The sequence below is a fragment of the Takifugu rubripes genome, chromosome 8, assembly GCF_901000725.2.
Source record: "Takifugu rubripes chromosome 8, fTakRub1.2, whole genome shotgun sequence".
Taxonomy (NCBI): Eukaryota; Metazoa; Chordata; class Actinopteri; order Tetraodontiformes; family Tetraodontidae; genus Takifugu; species Takifugu rubripes.
Genome location: NC_042292.1, coordinates 219,594 through 239,413, shown reverse-complemented (window position 1 = coordinate 239,413; position 19,820 = coordinate 219,594). Strand labels below are relative to the sequence as shown.

Genomic DNA, 19,820 nt, shown 5'->3' with positions numbered 1-19,820 from the left:
CCTATCCTTATTTTTGTTTGTTAATTTTGTGATTTCTATATTGAAATTTACCAACTGAAACCAAAGCTTTAGGACAAATATTTACTTCAAGACCCAAAGCTGGAACACACAACTAAAAGCTAAAAACACACTACTTTTTCTATTTAACATAGAAAACAGTGTTTGATCAGTGTTTGACAATGTTTGATCCTTATTCCACACTTAATATGTTTTTCCATTAATAAAGACAGTGTTTTAAGTCATTAAACTTCCAAATTATGTGAGTTTTCACAGTTACAAGTTTTAAATACAACACTTTGGAGTCCATGCAATATAATATTTTGGAAAAGCAAATCAGAACATGTAAATGCAGGTGTAAATATTAATGCAAGGAGTAGATAAATGTGTGGAGCCTGCATTAATGTTAAGCATGTCTTTTGAAAATATGAAATATTTTTGTGTTATTTTTGTATTTAACTTTTATATTATTTTATATTAATGTACAAACCAACAGTAAAATTGTGGTTAATTTAAATGTAGGTAAAAAAAAAAAAAAAAAGTATGGACACTTCCGGACAGCATCGAGGCTTTTGGATGAAGGGGTGCACACATGTCCTTTAAACATCAATAGATCAAGACCTTCAGAAGTATGTAGTCGTGCTAGCCCAATGAGGTTTTGTTTCCATATTTACAGTTAAGCAGAACAGATGAAACAATGTGTGGCGGTAGCGATACAGAGAAAAAGATGACTTGACTATTTTAATAGGCCAGTATGTTGAAGTTTTGAAAGTTAGTAAATTTTCCTTGTAACACATCTGTGTCGTTTGCCAGCTTTAAAGTAAGTAATTTCCTCCACCATCCTTCAGATCTGGTGTGTGGTACTATTTTGGTTTTTGTGTGACACTGATGGCAAACATGTCATTGGACAATTATAGATAAGACATATATACATAAACATAGATGGGGCGATGGCTACTTTTATTGCTGTTGACACGCAACCTTTTTCTGCTGTGGAAAACACTAGGTTTCAGGACATGTTGTGGACACTGGAGCCACGTTCCAAGATTCCTTCAGAGACCTATTTCACAGATATTGTTGTTCCTGCTTTGTACAACAAAGCAGAAGCCCAATTAGAGCAATCAGTGTCCGTAGCACCCACTGTTGCTCTGACCTCGGGCTGCTGGACCTGAAGAACTACAACAACCTCTTAAAGCACATTATATTACAGCAGAATGGGAAAAGAAAAGCCACATTCTTCAGACATGCTTCCACAACAGCCACAACACTGATGGTTTAGCCAACGGTCTGACAGAAGCTGTGGAAGTTTGTGTCACTAACCTGTGACTACTGATAATGATAAGAATGTATGTAATGGTGTCACAGGCCATGGCCTGGGGCCACAAATGTGATGCTTTGCACATACCATTAAGCTAGCTGCTCTAAAATGAATGGCAGTGTAGAAGATTAATAATTAAAAAAAAGTTGTGGCATATTGCTACGCAACCTGTACGTATATAAACAGTACCCGATGTTGATCACTAAATCTGCACCATCTGCATCCATGATCCTGCCTTTAAAAGCCAAACTTCTACAATGCATGACCCCAAGTGAGTAAAAAGCACCATCACTTAAGATGTCAAACAGCCATTAGCGAGGACCCAAAGCCCAGATATACTTCACCCCCTAGTCGATCTTCTCAGATCTACTGCACTGATCCCAGATTAAAGTCCCTAACTCACCTAGACCCTTTCCTATGCCAGAGGAGAAACAGTGACCTCTGAGATTGAATAGTCAGACAATTGTTTTATATGCCGCTATGTACTAGCAACACTCCAGAAGATGGGTGACTTGAAGCTCCATCAGAGAGAAACTTGTTTTATAAGATCTATTGTGTTATTGTTTAATATGCTGGTAAGAATATAGCCTAGAAGAGGAGATCGATATTTTTTTGTACAATATACTTTGCTGTTAAGAAGCAACACAGAAGATGGGTCATTTCTCCATCAGATACATTTATTCTACTATTATTATTTTTTACATGTCTTATTTTTATTTTACATGGTGCAAAGTATGCACAGCAGAAATTGTGACTTGTTCTTATTCCTATTCTTATAGAATTTTGTTATTACAATGTGTCAAAATAAGAGTTATTATGTTTTTGATCTGTTCAAGCTGGTCAAAAGTGGTGATTATTACATGTATTATTGTGCATGTCTGCACAATAGGAAAATAGGGATGCAATGAAAGACATACAGTTATCAAGGCAATATGCTCATCTTCTCTGCTGATACAGGTGGTTCTAAGATGGTAATGCTCTTAAGTTTGATTGTGCAAAGAAGTGGACATGTGAGGGCGATGCCTACATTTTTAAGTCCTGGGAAACCTAAATCCTGAAAGCACAACATTTTTAATGCTGGTTGATTAACTGGGGTTATGCACATACGACAGGAGGTTGTCAACTTATTCCTTCCATCTCTTAATGATGCATTATAACCAAATTAATGGGATGTCTAGTGAGTTCAAAATCATTTTGTTGCCATATCCTGTCACATTCTTATCAATGAATTTTTCTCTGAGTTGCTCGGAGTGTTCCTTTTTTAGCTCAACGAGTCACAGGACACACAAACACCAAAGGTGTTAACACTCCAATAACCTGTTAGACAACTACACTCTCATCTCCATTTCCCTAATGGTGTCACTGCTGCTAATGACCAGTTGGACTTCTGTTGAATAAGGCCAGTCTCTATTACATGTATTCCACAATGTATATTTTGTAATTAATTAGTTTCTATCTGTCTGTTTTCACTTTGACATAAAATTTGGTCAAAGGTCTTGGTCAAAAAAGTATTATATTGATCATAATTTTAGGTATGAAAACAACAAAAGGGGTAAACATCCAAGGGGTGAATACTATTTACATTGTACACTGGAGTGATAAAGTGTTTTCACTGAAACTATGTTGTTTGTTTGCCCTTCTGCAATGTTTCTGATCATAACTGTGTGTTTTTATTGAAGAGGCTCAGTCATGGTCAACTCATACTGGTTTTCATAAAATGATAGATGTAATCATTACATTCTGAAGATAATGACATTCACAAATTTTGAGAATAAAAAGGTAAGACTTTTAAAGAAATTTTAAAGAAGCTTAATTAGACATTGTAGTATTCTGCCAGCTACAGTCCTTTTGATTTACACAGCAATGAAAGGTTTTGACTTACCGGCATTTGAGGGTATAATACTTGCCCACCATTTTGACCAGTGGATAAGTGGGTGGTTTGGGCACCAGCGCTGGGACAGTGCCACTGCGAGGCATGCTTGCAGTAAGCCTGTGACTCTCTGTTCCATCTGGACAAGTTGGATGTTTTAGGGGCCGACGTTCAAAACCTTGGGAAGAACATGACTGTTTATTGTATATGATGCAATAACACCAGCAAAAGGTATTGGTTCCTATTTTGGATGTGATTGTCAGAAAACATTATTAGTAGTGACAAACACATAGCCTCCACACCCCTGACTGACTGCATTTTATCAGTGTATTAAAAGGTCTCATATATATATTTGTGTAAATACTTTTGAATTTAGTGGCATAGACTAGGGATACAAAAGAAACTATGCGGCATGATGTCTGTATTTTCAAAATGTGTTAAACGTGTGAAACAGAATTGTTTTTTAAATTTTTTGAGTACATCCCAAGCCAATATGTGATAATATGTGATATATCCTACGTTTGCAACAACAGTAAATTTAAGGTGCAATCTGATTAATAATTAAACGAAATTATAAAATAATACAATTTTACAAAAAAATATATCAAAATTTTAAAGAAATATCATGATAGTGCACACTCACAACCAGGTATAGACCAATCATTTATGTCAATTAAATATAGATTACATCCAATTATTTATGTTCTCTAACCAGGGTCTTCATTACTGATCTTCAGGTCAAAGAAGTCAATATTTTTTGGAAAGGAGCCAGTGAAAAAGTGATTATTCTCCCAAAAGGATAATTAACTTTTTGGGTAAAGATTTTTTATGACATATAATAATGTGTGGAAGATCCTCGCTCTCTTAAATCACTTATGTTATTACTTGAGGACACTAAACTGAACTTTTCCAAAATAATGAAAAAAGAAGCAGAGGTGATCCCTGGTTCATTTGAACTGGGCATGATGACTTGGACCATTTTGCAGACTATTTAAAGCCTCAAACTTGAATTTTAAGGTGGAAGGTGATTTTAACTTAAATCAACAAATTGCTGCTATAGTTAAGTCCAGCTTCTTTCATCTTAGACAGCTGGCAAACGTGAAGCCCTTCCTTGCACGAAAGCACTTAGAAACAGTAATCCACACCTTCATCACATCTTGGCTGAATTATTGTAATGCAGTTTACTTTGGAGTCAACCAGTCCTGCTTCATATACCTCCAGTTAGTACAAAACACTGCTGCTTACCTCTTAACTGGAATAACTAAGAAACTAAGAAAAACACATTACTCCCATTTCCGGGAGGCTGACTCCATCGCTACTTTTAAGATCAGACTTAAAACCTACCTCTTTGAAAAAGCTTATTGTTACTAATTCTGTAGCTCCAGTTACTATCATAGACAGACAAATTATCATACTTAGGGGGTCGTCTAATCATTAGGTTAACATCTTAGCTGTGCTGTTATAGGCCAAGGCTGCCGGGGTCCAGAAACATGATCACCTGACAGGTCTCTGTCACCCCACTGGTTTCCTCTCCTCTCCTCTCCTCTCCTCTCCTCTCCTCTCCTCTCCTCTCCTCTCCTCTCCTCTCCTCTCCTCTCCTCTCCTCTCCTCTCCTCCTCCTCATCAAGCAGACTAGTTATGCTGATTCTTGTGTAGTTTTTCTGCCCCCCCCCCCCCCTCTCTATTCATTTACAGGTATCGCCGCCTTCGGAGCTGCATGATGACCACCGGCCCCGCTGACCAGCTCTCCTCTCCTCTCCTCTCCTCTCCTCTCCTCTCCTCTCCTCTCCTCTCCTCTCCTCTCCTCTCCTCTCCTCTCCTCTCCTCTCCTCTCTCTTTACCCAGCCGGCCATCAACAGGAGGGTCCCCCTACATGAGTCTGGTCCTGCTCAAGGTTTCTTCCTGTTAAAGGGAAGTTTTTCCTTGCCACTGTTGCTTGTCTGGGGTTAGGCCCTGGGATTCTGGAAAGCGTCTTGAAACAATTTTGATTGTAAAATACGCTGTATAAATAAAGATTGATTTGATTTGATTTGATTTGATTTGATTTGATTTGATTTGGGCCTCTCTCCATGTGCATTTTAGAGTTAATTTAAGATCCTATATATTTTTAAAAAAAATCTTTAAATGATCTCATCCTGTCCTACCTGTCTGAGGTGCTCTGTCCCTACACTCCTGCTTGGTGCCGCAGGTCAGCTGATCAGCTGGTACTGGAGGTACCAAGGTCTAAGCGGAGGTGATCAGATCAGAGGTGAAAGAGCCTTTTCTGCAAACTATGGAAAGACCTCCATCTACACATCAGAAAAGCTCCTTGCCTATCCATTTTTAAAACCTTTCTTAAAACACACTTCTATTCCTTGGCTTTCAACCCAGCACAAGATTCTGCCAGTTAAAGCATCTCATTGGTTTTGGTATAAACTCCCTCACTCTATGCATCATAAACCCAAAATAAACCTTTTGGAAGCCCCTACGTATTAAACTCATGAATTACATTACATTCTTAATTCCTTTATTTCTCACCCTCAGATTCTCTGTCAGTTCTGTAATGCCTATATTACTTCAGGCTACTCCAATAATAAACCGCCCTAACTCCCCCCACCTCTTTGCTCTCTGACTCTCACAACTTCGGGCCATCGGCTGATATCCTCTTAGCTACCCAACCTGCTTGCTTCCTGACTCCTGTTATCTGCATTGAAATCTTGTTGATAACGCAGTTATTACCAAACTCTGGTAAAATCTGCTATGCTATTTAAAGCTGCTGTATACCAGATACCAAACCATTCACTGAGGCAAAGGCCGCTTTTTGTTTGAGCGTGAAAATATGTCGGGAATATGTGGATCCTCTTCATCAGAGAAAATCGGAGAAGCTGTATTTGCCCAATGCTGAATAATGCAGTGATTCCTTCTAACAATAACGCAGGAGGAGGAGCTCTATCCTGGTTTAGCATGCAGCATGCGGTGGGCCCAATCAAGTGACATTTTAGACTCCAGGTAAAGCAGGAGTTAGAGGGGACCCTCCATCCCCTCAGGGAAAGCCAATGCATCTGATGAGTTATTTTATCTGGAGTGAACCTCCAGTTCCTTACACTTCCTCCTCATGAATTCCACTGTTGCTGTCAACGAAGCTACATTAGCTTGCAGGTCAGCTGCTTGGCTATCCTGCTCATTAGTACATTTTTCTGGAATGACGACAGAAGATATAGTCTCCTTTGGGTCATCCAGAGGTCACATGTGACATTGTTGGTATATATAACCGGACTGCGCATGCGCGAATGGGAATATTAAGTATAAAGCATCCCCTTTGGTGGTCATTCATGATTAATCGATTCATAGTTACATCCATAACTTTTCATTTTATCTCAAAGAAATGAAAATAAAATTGTTAACTCTGATACATAGTTAAACAAGCAAAACAAAACACAACATTTCCAATTCATTCAAGTAAAAAACATGATTTAGCTTTGCATACTTCTGGGTAGTCGGACGTTCAGCTCACTATGTGCTACTTGTGCTTGAACTGGGAGGCCAGTGCATCTAGGGTGTTTTCTCGCCAGGTGATCAGACCTAGCATCACCTTCAGCATTCCTGAAAGAATCCCAGACAGCCTTGCCACAGTGCGGTTGTGCCAGTCGAATAGCCAGAGATGAAGACCACTGGGAAAAGGAGGAAGAGTGCATGGAACAGGAGTCCTGCAATTATATGGGGAGGTTTGTGATCATTTTCTGCAAACAAGAGAGAAGAGCTTACAAATAAGAATAATAATGAAATGCTCTAGAAATGGTGTAATGGAGAATTTGTCATTAGTCATACCTATGCTAGGAGTGCAGTTGGAAAGTTTTCAGACCCTTTTAAACTTTTTGTGTGTTTTCATCATATGAATGCCCACCTGAAGTAAATAAAGGACTTAAAGGACTGGCAGACTGTAAAATGTACCTTTTGTGGTCTGTTGAAACCAAGTCTAAACCTTTTTGGAACTCTAAGCATAATTTTTGGAGGAAAATGTCCTTCCCTAACATGAAGCACAGTGGTGGGAGCTTCATGCTATGGGGATGTTTTTCAGCAGTTGAAGCATGGAGACTGGTCAGGCCTTGGAAAAATTCTGAATGGAGCAAAGTAAAGAGATGTCCTTCATGAAAACTTGTTTCAGACCACACAGGACCTCAGACTGGGGTGAGGGTGCTTAGGGTGACCCTAAGCCAGGGGTGCTGAGTACATCGATCACGATCTACCGGTCGATTGCCAAGGTACAATCGGTAGACCACGTGACATTAAAAACAGACGTCAGCCTATCATCTGACCCGTCACTTGATTGATCTACAGGGCAGCCAGTCAGATGACATCTGAATTTTGGTGACACTTAGGTCACTGTGCATGCACAAACAACAGCAATAAGTGCAGCAAAGCCAACAAGCTAGTCATCTTATTACTGCGATTTTTTCGCTTTTGTTTTTTTCCTCTTAAACTTAAGATATTAAAATGAGTGAGGGAGCTTGACCACGTAAGAAGAATAAAACGTATCACTTTGATACAGAATAGGAGGAAATAGGAATAGGACTTTTTGTTCACGATTACATTTTCAAAGTGCGTTTGCCTCATCTGCCAGTCTACCATCGCAATACCAAAGAAGGGAAATGTGGAGCGGTATTTTCAGACTGTTCATGGAAAATACGACGCTAAATACCTACCAAAAAGTGAGCTGAAAAAGAAAGGGAAAGACCCAGTTGTTTTTCACAATGGCAAAAAATACATAGTTAATTATGTTGTGTTGGGTAACTGAGACCTGGCTTCAGGAGGAGTATGTTAGCTTAAATGAATCTACTCCTCCTAGCCATCTTAATTAGCATATCCTCATGTTACTGGTCAAGGAGGGGGAGTTGCAGCAATCTATCACTCCAAGTTATTGGTAAAGTTATTATTCACGTCGGAGCCAACGACACCCGGCTTCATCAGTCGGAGGTCACCAAAATTAACATAGAGTCGGTGTGCAACTACGCAAAAACGATGTTGGACTCCGTAGCATTTTCTGGTCCCCTCCCCAATCTGGCCAGCGATGAGATGTTTAGCTGCATGTCGTCGCTTTGTCGCTGGCTGTCACGGTGGTGCCCCGAAAACCAGGTGGCTTTTATAGACAATTGGAGCACTTTTTGGGGAAAACCTGGTCTGATTAGGAGAGACGGTGTCCATCCCACATGGGATGGTGCCTCTCTCATTTCTAGTAATTTGGCTAATTTTATTAGACCCAAAGTGACCTGACAATCCAGGGTCCAGACCAGGATGCAGAGTTGTAGTCTTACACACCTCTCTGCTGCTTCCTTAGAACCCTCATCCACCAACAATAACATATTTAGCACTATAGAGGTAGTCTCTGTTCCACGGTTAAAAGTTCACCAAGCACAGAGCAGAGCAGAGCGGTCAATCACCATAATCTTATTCAAATTAATACCAAAGCACAAGTTGGAGAAACTAATATCACAATTAGGTGTGGACTGTTAAATATTAGATCTCTTTTGTGTAAATCCCTGTTAGGGCAAGACCTGATAGCGGATTATCACATTGATTTATTTTGTCTGACTGAGACCTGGCTTCAGGAGGAGTATGTTATCTTAAATGAATCTACTCCTCCTACCCATCTTAATTATCGTATTCCTCGTGTTACTGGTCGAGGAGGGGGAGTGGCAGCAATCTATCACTCCAAGTTATTAGTTAATCAAAAAAATCAAAATCAAAATCAATCTTTATTTATATAGCGTCTTATACAATCAAAATTGTTTCAAGGCGCTTTCCAGAATCCCAGGGCCTGACCCCAGACAAGCAACAGTGGCAAGGAAAAACTCCCCTTTAACAGGAAGAAACCTTGAGCAGGACCAGGCTCATGTAGGGGGACCCTCCTGCTGATGGCCGGCTGGGTAAAGAGAGAGGAGAGGAGGGAGGACAGGTAGAGGATAGAATAGGTAGGAGAGGAGAGGGGTAGAGGAGAGGAGAGGTAGAGTGAAGGGGAGGTAGAGGGGAGGAGAAGGAGGAGGAGGGGAGAGAGGAGAGGAAAGAAGAGGAGAGGGAGAGGAGAGGAGAGGAGAGGAGAGGAGAGGAGAGGAGAGGAGAGGAGAGGAGAGGAGAGGGAGAGGAGAGGCACAGAGCACAGAAACACACACAAAAAATATACACAATCGCTTCAACGGGCCGGCGGTCATTATGCAGCTCCGATGGCAGTGATACCTGCAAATAGATAGAGGGGGGGGGGGGGGGGTGGAGAAGCAGAAAAACTACACAAGAATCAGCATAACTAGTCTGCTTGATGAGGAGAGGAAAGGAGAGGAAAGGAGAGGAAACCATGACCCAGTGGAGTGACAGAGGCCTGTCAGGTGATCATGTTTCCGGACCCCGGCAGCCTTGGCCTATAACAGCATAGCTAGAATGTGACCTAATGATTAGACGACCCCCTAAGTATGATAATTTGTCTGTCTATGATAGTAACTGGAACTACTGAATTAGTAACAGTAAGCTTTTTCAAAGAGGTAGGTTTTGAGTCTGATCTTAAAAGTAGCGATGGAGTCAGCCTCCCGTACCTGGACAGGGAGCTGGTTCCAAAGCAGGGGGGCCTGGTAGCTAAATGCTCGGCCCCCCATTCTACTCCTAGAAACTCTGGGAACCACAAGTAGACCAGCATTCTGAGAGCGGAGCGGTCTATTGGGCTGATAGGGTATCACTAGCTCCTCCAGGTAGGATGGAGCTAGGCCTCTGAGGACCTTGTAGGTCAGAAGAAGGGTTTTAAAAGTTATTCTAAATTTAACGGGCAGCCAATGAAGCGACGCCAGTACAGGACTTATGTGATCTCTTTTGTCAATACCTGTCAGAACTCTGGCTGCAGCATTTTGGATCAACTGGAGGCTTCTTAAAGAGTTGTTTGGACACCCTGATAATAAAGAATTACAGTAGTCCAGCCTGGAAGTAACAAATGCATGGACTAACTTTTCAGCATCAGGCTGCATCAGTAGCTTCCTGATCTTTGAGATGTTCCTCAAATGAAAAAAGGCACTTCTAGAGACTAATTTAATGTGTGAGTTGAAGGAGAGATTTTGATCAAAAGTTACTCCTAGATTCCTCACAGAGAGACTAGATGTTAATGAGATACCATCTAGAGTGATCATGTGATCTAATCTATCCCTGAGAGGTTCAGGACCAAACACCATGACCTCAGTTTTTCCTGGGTTAAGGAGGAGGAAATTTGAAGACATCCAGGACTTTATGTCTTTAAGACAGGTCTGGAGCTTCACTAACTTCTCTGTCTCCTCGGGTTTCATGGATAAATAGAGCTGAGTGTCATCAGCATAACAATGAAAATTTATCCCATGCTGCCGAATAATGTTCCCTAAGGGAAGCATGTACAATGTGAAGAGGATTGGTCCGAGTACGGAACCTTGAGGAACTCCATGGCTAACCCTACTGTATGAGGAGGGAACGCCGTGGACATGGGCAAACTGGTATCTATCAGATAAGTATGATCTAAACCAGTCTAGTGCTGTCCCTTTAATCCCAATCACATGTTCCAGTCTCTGTAACAGGATGCTGTGATCAACTGTATCAAAAGCAGCACTGAGGTCCAGCAGAACCAGCATAGAGACCAGTCCATGATCGGAAGCTATGAGAAGATCATTAGTGACTTTAAGAAGTGCTGTTTCTGTGCTGTGGTGAGCTCTAAAGCCTGACTGAAACATCTCAAACAGACTGTTCCTCTGCAGGTGCTCCAGTAACTGAGTCACCACCACCTTCTCTAGAACTTTAGAGATAAAAGGAAGGTTGGATATTGGCCTATAATTTGCCAAGACATCAGGATCCAGTGATGGTTTTTTAAGCAACGGCTTAATCACTGCCACCTTGTAGGACCGGGGTACATAACCTGACACTAAAGAACCATTGATCTGGTCCAGGATAGAACTGCCTATCAGTGGTAGAACATCCTTCAACAGGTGTGTTGGGATGGGATCTAAAAGACACGTAGTGGTCTTGGATTTCTGAATTAGCGATGACGCCTCAGAAAAATATATAGGGCTGAAGGAGCTTAAGGGCTCGTTGGAGACCCTGCATGTTCCCACAGTCGGCACATCTGGTGATGGTCCAGTTGTAGGGATGGCCTGGTTAGCTTTCTCTCTGATAGCTAGAACTTTATCAGTGAAGAAGCTCATGAAGTCTTCACCACTAAGGGAAGAAGGGATACGTGGATCTAAAACACTGTGACTCTTGGTTAATTTGGCCACAGTGCTGAAGAGAAACCTGGGGTTGTTCTTATTTTCCTCAATCAAAGAAGAAAAATAAGCTGTTCTAGCCTTGCGAAGGGCCTTTTTGTATACTAATAGACAGTCTTTCCAGGCTACATGATAGCTGTCTATCTTACAAGAGTGCCACTTCCTTTCCAGTCTTCGCACTTTCTGCTTGAGGGTCCTGATATGTGAATTATACCAGGGGGCACACCTCCTCTGATTTACTATTTTCTTTTTCAGGGGGGCAACAGAATCAAGCGTGATTCTCAGTGAGGTTGCTGCACCTTCAGCAATAGAGTCAACCTCAGCAGGGCTAAGATTATAATGATTGATCCCTGGGGAAACACGCGGTGGTCCTGGGATCAGCACAGGGATCACTTCCTTAAACTTAGCTACAGCATTATCTGAAAGACATCTGCTATAGTAAGACTTTGTTCTGAGCATAGAAGAATCCTTAATCATAAATGTAAAAGTGATCAAAGAGTGGTCTGACAGGACTGGGTTCTGAGGGAACACTGACACATGTTCTACCTCAACACCATAAGTCAGAACTAGATCTAGGGTGTGGTTAAAGCTGTGAGTTGGTTGGTTTATCTGCTGGAGGAAACCAACTGACTCAAGTAATGAAATGAAGCCATTTCTAAAGCTGTCGTTTATAACGTCCATATGGATGTTAAAGTCTCCAATGATAATGACTTTTTCCGTTCTAAGGACCAAGTCAGATAAGAAGTCAGAGAACTCAGACAGGAACTCTGAATGTGGCCCAGCAGGGGGCCGATATACAACTGCAAACAGAAGTGGCTTTTCTGTCCTCCAGTTCAGATGAGTGATGCCAAGAGTCAGGCTTTCAAATGAACTGAAGCTATGTTTTGGTCTGGGATTAATTAATAACTTGGAGTGATAGATTGCTGCCACTCCCCCTCCTCGACCAGTAACCCGTGGAATATGATAATTAAGATGGGTAGGAGGAGTAGATTCATTTAAGCTCACATACTCCTCCTCCTGAAGCCAGGTCTCAGTAAGACAAAATAAATCGATGTGATGATCCGCTATCAGGTCGTGCACTAACAGGGATTTACACAAAAGAGATCTAATATTTAACAGTCCACACTTAATTGTGATATTAGTTTCTCCAACTTGTGCTTCAGTATTAATTTTAATAAGATTTTGGTGATTGACCGCTCCCCTGCTCTGTGCTTGGTGAATTTTTAACCGTGGAACAGAGACTACCTCTATAGTGTTAAATATGTTATTGTTGGTGGATGAGGGTTCTAAGGAAGCAGCAGAGAGGTGTGTAAGACTACAACTCTGCATCCTGGTCTGGACCCTGGATTGTCAGGTCACTTTGGGTCTAATAAAATTAGCCAGATTACTAGAAATGAGAGAAGCGCCATCTCGAGTGGGATGGACACCGTCTCTCCTAATCAGACCAGGTTTTCCCCAGAAGGTGCTCCAATTGTCTATAAAGGCCACCTGGTTATCGGGGCACCACCGTGACAGCCAGCGACGAAGCGATGACATGCGGCTAAACATCTCATCGCTGGCCAGATTGGGGAGGGGACCAGAGAATGCTACGGAGTCCGACATCGTTTTTGCGTAGTTACACACCGACTTCAAGTTAATTTTAGTGACCTCCGACTGACGAAGCCGGGTGTCGTTGGCTCCGACGTGAATAATAACTTTACCAAATTTACGATTACGTCTCGCCAGCAGCCATAAATTTGCTTCTATGTCGCCCGCTCTGGCCCCCGGAATGCACTTAACTATGGTCGCTGGAGTCGGCTTCACGTAGCGCAAAACAGAGTCGCCAATTACCAGGGTCGGTTTCTCGGCGGGTGTGTCGCCGAGTGGGGAAAAGCGGTTAGCCACGGGAAGCGGTTGGTGGTGCACCGTGGGCCTTTGTTTTGGGCTACGCTTCCTACGAACCGTCACCCAGCCGCCCTGGCTAGCCGGCTGCTCGGCTGCTGCCGGGGGACCGCTAGCTGTAGCTACGCTAGGCGGCTCCGCAGCAGCTAGCTTACCCTGGCTACATGACGCAACTCCAGCTAACTCCAAGCTGCGGAACCGCGTCTCAAGCTCGCTAAGTCTCGCCTCCATAGCCATAAATAAACTACACTTCTTGCACCTATTCCCTTCACTAAGGGAGGCAGAGGAGTAACTAAACATTTCACACTCTGAACAGACAAAGACACCGGGTGAAACAGACGGTGAGGCCATGCTAACGCTAGTGATCGGCGAAGCCCTGTATTTGTTTAATATGGGTTGTTTCTTACTGTTGATATCAGGTGACTAGAATGTCTCAAGTGTTCAAAATTTTAAGTAAAGTGAATACAACACACCAAGTGTTCAATATTAAGTGAATACAACACACCAAGTGTTCAATATTAAGTGAATACGGCACCCCGTGCACAATGCAACCAACGAACGATAGAAGGGACAGGAAGTGACGCAATACTCACTCACCCAACAATCGAGTGCTTAATCATAGACCAAAACATGGCTCCAGTTCATTTGAAAGCCTGACTCTTGGCATTACCCATCTGAACTAGAAGGCAGAAGGCAACTACTGTTTGTAGTTGTATATTGGCCCCCTGCTGGGCCACATTCAGAGTTCCTGTCTGAGTTCTCTGATTTCTTATCGTTATCATTGGAGACTTTAATATCCATGTAGACGTTGTAAATGACAGCTTTAGAAATGGCTTTATTTCATTACTTGAGTCAGTTGGTTTCCTTCAACAGATAAACCAACCAACTCATAGCTTCAACCACACCCTAGATCTAGTTCTGGCTTGATTGAAAGACTTTTGGAAAGGGATTGCATTGAAAAAGCAACTCAAAAAGTAGGGAAACAAAAACAGGAAAAACATTTTTAGTCAACCATTAAGCTGTAAGACAAAGTGTCTGAAGCTTTCAATGAAATAAAACATCTAAATTCTACTCCAAGGAAACCCCCAATGCAAGTTGGTAGCAACAGTAATGATGGAAATGAGAGGAAATAGAAATACTCTGTCTGAATGTATGTCAGTGTTTACAGGCAGGCTCTACAGAATGTCTCACCTTCTTAAGCGTGGAGTGCGTGCTCTGCATATAGCTGCGGTGCATCTCCAATACCTTTTGTGGCCTGGTGCGTATCCATGCACTGAGAGTCTCAATGGGGGATCCATTTACACTCCACTCAGTCACACCAAACTGTCTCAGATGGGCTCGGGCATGACTGGCAAGAGCCTTCCTGTTCTCAAAGAAGAAGCCACACAGCTCACAACTTGGATCTAAGAACAAAAATTGATCATTAATGAGGATGTTATAAGGTGCTGAACACATAATTATTTGAAATAAAATTAAACTAATAATCACTCACCACTTAATGACCTACCCTGATGTCCAGGCTTATTTGGGGAGGACTTTCTTGTGACAGTGAAATTATGTGTGTGAGATGAGATCGCCTTAACTCTAGGTGGTAGTGAGTTGTCAGAATCTACAGACTCGGGTCTTTTTACTGGTGAGATGATCCTGAAGACCTTTCCTGTGGAAGGGGCAGCAGATGTTGATACCAAACCTTTTGGAAACCCTTTATGGAGCCTTGACTGCAGAAATCTGAGAGGTGATTTGTGGAATTTGGAGAGCTGCCAACTGGAGGTAGGCAAACCTTGTGAACTGCCAGTTTTCTCTATGCTCTCCCATGATAAACTGTTGAATCCCCGACTCCTTTCCTTCTTCAATCCAAGGTTTGGCAAGGAAGACTCATACTCACATTTCTTCATCATTATCTCCCTCAGGGTGTCAATGGGTGAGCCATTTACAGACCACACAGTAATGCCCATCTGGCGAAGGTGGGAGCGGGCATGACTGGACAGGCCTTTGCGGTTCTCAAAATATTCACCACAGAGCTCACAACAAATATCCTTTGTGGGTTCTGGTTTTGATACCATTGCTATAAAGAAACCAGAGGGACAAACATGTATAAAACAAATGACCATGCAATTCAATTTGTTATTTATTGGTAATGTTTTCTATTTTCCCTCCACACATCTAAATAAGTCAGTCAAATTTTGAAGTTACCCAAGTTAAGTGGGAACACACTAGCAGAGCTGCTCCAGTTGTGTGTTTCACAAGGGAAATTGTGAGATTTTTCCACAGGTCCAGACACAGTGACATCCACTTGTGCTGGTTCAGACTTTAGCTTTATCGTTAAGCCTCTAGAACATGAGATTGGGTGTAGAGATATTGATTTAGATGCCGCCAAAGGCTGAGGAATGCTAAAGGGCTGAATGCAAGTTGAAGAGACTCTGCTGAGAAGAGAGACTTGAGGAGATGATGAGGCCTTCAAAGACTTAGGGGGTCCAGGAGATGATGGTGATGTTTTCTTAAAAGATTTAATCGAAGAAGAACAAGACAGGCCCTGTCGTGTCATGACATCTCTGAGAGTGTCGATAGGTGAGCCGTTGACAGACCACTCAGTGATTCCCATCTGACGCAGGTGGGAACGGGCATGGCTGGATAGACCTTTACGGTTCTCAAAATATTCCCCACAACAGTCACAACCTATTTCCTTTGGAGGCTTACCTATTTAATGAAGAAAAATGAAAAGCAAAGAAAAATGAAACCCAAGAAGTATCCAAGCTATTAATAGTACCTTGCTTTCTACATTTATGATTCCCACAAATACAACCAATTTATTTTCTAATTATTGATAACCATTAATGATATACAGTGTCTATTGTACATGTAAATTTTTAATATAACTTATTAAAGTTATAAACAGTAACAAAGGTTACATAAGACACTTATTAAAACTAAAAGAAAAGGTGTCGTTTTTTCTAATTGCTTATAAACACAACTTATAAGAATTGGGAATTTAAAAAAAAAAAATTGAAAATCAAAAGAAAATTAATCTGTCATGCTGCACAATCGACCTGTGAAATAATTACTCACTGTGTGGAAGGGCCATGGCATCCCCACTACTTAGGTGGAAGACTTGCATACAGGAAGACTTTTGACGTTTTGCAGGTGGGCCAGGCAATGATAAGGCAGATGAAGAGTAAGGTTTGGATGTTGATTTACCCTCAAGTGCAGTTACCTTATACAGCAGGGATGAAAATGAAGAGGATGAGGAGGAAGGAGAACTCAGCAAGGGGGACTGCTTAGAAAAACAAACTGTGTTTGAGAGACCTGGTAGTTCATTTAGACTTTCCGGTTGCAATGTACTGGAATTGTTTTTGAAGTTATCAGTTTGAATGAGCTGGTTCAGCAGGTCGATAGGAGAGCCCTTCGATTCCGAGCACTCCAATCCAAAGTGTCGCAGGTGGGCTCGAGCATGGCTGGATAGACCTTTCCGGGTCTCAAACCAAGCACCACATAGTTGACAAATAATGTCCTTGTTGGGGTTCACCTCCAATGCTGCTCAAAGATAAGTCATTAAAAAAAGTAATTAGACAGTAAAAAACCAAAAACAAACTCAATGTTATTCAGACTTTTTTGTGACATTTGAAAAGAAATTATTAAGATTATATTGCAATATCGTGAATATTTGTAAATACTTGTCATTTAATGATTACTCAAGATCTGGAGCAAATCCACATCATTCAATTCTGCATTTACTCTCTGGAAATCTATCAGGCTGCAGGATAGCCACAATGAGCTGTCCTTCAAGACACCAGTTTTAGATTCAAGCATCCTCAAAGTGCATTCTTTCTCTTTGAGAATGTGCAAAATTGTTTATTTGGCTGTTTCAGCATCATGCATTTCATGTTGGGTTTTTTAAAAAAAATAAAAAATTATCTGACAAAGAGAAAATATACAGTATGTATGTCGGGATATTTACCTTCCTACCTACCTACCTACCTACCTAAGCAATACTGTGCCAAACCTACATGCAGGCAAGAAAAATACTGTAAACTAACCCTAACCCTAACCAAAACTGAAAGTGTTAAAAGAGAGAAAGAACAAAGGGAAAATCTAAATCAAATAAATATTTGATGCCACCACCTAATGCCTTCATACAGCATACATCTTATTTATCACCTCTGGCAGTTTTTGTTTACACTGAAGATACCGTATTTTCACGACTTTAAGGCGCACCTAAAAGCCTAGAATTTTCTAAAAAATCGACGGTGCGCCTTTTAACCCGATGCGCCTTTTGTATGGATTACGGTAATATTGGTTAATCGCGGCTACCGTAGTCAGTAGGCGTGGCCGAAGTAACAGCAGTAAGAGCGATAAATAGGAATTCTAGTCCAGTCCCAAACCATTTCTGTCTGTAAAGACCCCAAAATGGCTCCTTGCAAGATACACGCTTACGATGCAGAATTCAAACTGAAATCTATCAGTCACACAGTTGAACACGGAAATAGAGCAGCGGCAAGAGAATTTAACGTGAATGAATCAATGGTGTGGAAGTGGAGGAAGCAACAAGACGACCTGCGCCAGGTAAAGAAGACTCAACGGAGCTTCCGATGAAACAAAGCAAGATGGCCACAGTTGGAAGACAAACTCGAACAGTGGGTTGTTGAACAGAGAGCAGCAAGTAGAAGTGTCTCTACAGTCACTATTCGAATGAAGGCAACAGCGCTAGCAGACGAACTGAAGATAAATGATTTTAGAGGCGGTCCTTCTTGGTGCTTTCGGTTTATGAAAAGATGCCACCTCTCCATCCGCACACGAACGAGTGTTTCACAGCAACTGCCTGAAGACTATCAAGAAAAGCTGTCCACTTTCCGTGCATACTGCAGAAACAACATCACTGGAAAAAAGATCCGACCAGAACACATCATCAACATGGATGAGGTTCCACTCACCTTCGATATTCCTGTGAACCGCACTGTGGACAAAACGGGAGCACATACGGTGAATGTTTGCACCACAGGGAATGAGAAGGCATCCTTCACCGTAGTCCTCGCCTGCTAGGCTAATGGCCAGAAACTTCCACCCATGGTTATTTTCAAAAGGAAGACTGTGCCAAAAGAAAACTTTCCAGTCGGCGTAACCATCAAAGCTAACTCAAAGGGATGGATGGATGAAGAAAAGATGAGAGAAATTTACGTCAAGAGACCCGGTGGCTTTTTTCACGCAGCTCCGTCCCTATTGATCTGCGACTCCATGCGCGCCCATATCACCGATGGTGTAAAAAAACAAGTAAAGCACACTAATTCAGTTCTTGCCGTCATTCTGGGTGGATTAACAAAGGAACAGCAGCCGCTAGATATTGGTGTCAACAGGGCATTCAAAGCTAGACTGCGAACTGCGTGGGAGCGGTGGATGATGGAAGGCGAACACACGTTCACCAAGACGGGGAGACAGCGCCGAGCAGCATACGCCACTATCTGCCAGTGGATCATAAATGCCTGGGCTGATATATTAGTCTCGACCGTGGTCCAAGCTTTCAGGAAGGCAGGGATTGTCACTGAAATGCCAGACAACACCAGCGACACTGACCCTGATGACGACTTTGACGAGACGGAGCCGGCCTTGTTGGATGCCGTATTAGCACAATTGTTCAATTTGGACACCGAAGAAGAGGAATTTGAGGGATTCCTGGATGAGGAATGAACTGATAAAGTGAGCTTTACGTGTTTCTTTTGTGTGTTTACAACTTAACAAGGCTGGTAATACTGTGAATATGGACATTACCATTTGAACAACGTTGTTATATTGCTATTGTTATATTGCTATTGCTTTGCACTACTTCGAGACTTCGAGTTACCGTATATAACGTATGATTTACCGCAACGGTACTACGTGATAAAAATGTTGCACTAAATCTAAGATTTATTAAACTCCACTATCCACTTGTGATAAAAATGTTGCACTGCCTGTTATAACTCGCTGTTATTAAATGAACTGTGTTACGCGAAAACACTACGTCACTCGGGAAAAATAATAAAACAGCTGTTTATTCATTTTGGGAGTGAATGGAGTTGTGAGAACGCCGGTTTGTATTCTATTAATAAGGTTTGACTGACTTATCTGATTGTTTTATTGACATTCCTTTTAGCGCAGCTCGATCTAGTGAATGCGTCATGAAACCACAGGCACTACGTAGTTTCTATGCTATGTGCCTTATAACACGGTGCGCCCTATGTGTGAAAATAGTTCTAAAATAGGCCGTTAATTGAAGGTGCGCCCTATAATACGGTGCGCCTTATGGTTGTGAAAATACGGTAGTTCTAATAACGTTGTCTGTGTGTTTAGCATGCTTGCCATTGTGGACACACTTAACCCTGAATAAATCTAGAACACCATTTACAGAAATGCAGCTGTAAACTTGCCAGGATAGTTAACCATACTTCAGTGTTGCCTGCAGACACAAATGGTCTTGTGCTACAGGCATTTCAAAATTTGACTCATTCCAGGATCAATTCTGTTCTTGGCAGAAGTAGGAGACTCT

The 19,820-nt window shown here is 41.8% G+C and overlaps 1 protein-coding gene across 15 annotated transcripts in view; it reads right to left on the bottom strand.

Annotated features, from left to right (window-relative positions):
• wizb (WIZ zinc finger b) overlaps nt 1-19,820 on the bottom strand; it is a 44,900-nt gene that overhangs the window by 4,469 nt on the left and 20,611 nt on the right. For 4 of the 15 annotated variants that reach the window (XM_029839881.1, XM_029839880.1, XM_029839879.1 and 1 more), the window contains exons 2-8: nt 16,607-16,834; nt 16,370-16,514; nt 15,497-16,000; nt 14,796-15,368; nt 14,495-14,706; nt 6,652-6,871; nt 3,198-3,363 (exon numbers count right to left, since the gene is read on the bottom strand). In XM_029839881.1, coding sequence (XP_029695741.1) covers nt 3,198-3,363; nt 6,652-6,871; nt 14,495-14,706; nt 14,796-15,368; nt 15,497-16,000; nt 16,370-16,514; nt 16,607-16,618 — 1,832 coding nt within the window. In that variant the 5' untranslated portion in view covers nt 16,619-16,834. Of the gene's footprint in view, nt 1-3,197; nt 3,364-6,651; nt 6,872-14,494; nt 14,707-14,795; nt 15,369-15,496; nt 16,001-16,369; nt 19,051-19,820 lie in introns of those variants that run through there. The other 11 variants (XM_029839872.1, XM_029839871.1, XM_011606022.2 and 8 more) reach the window with 8 other exon arrangements.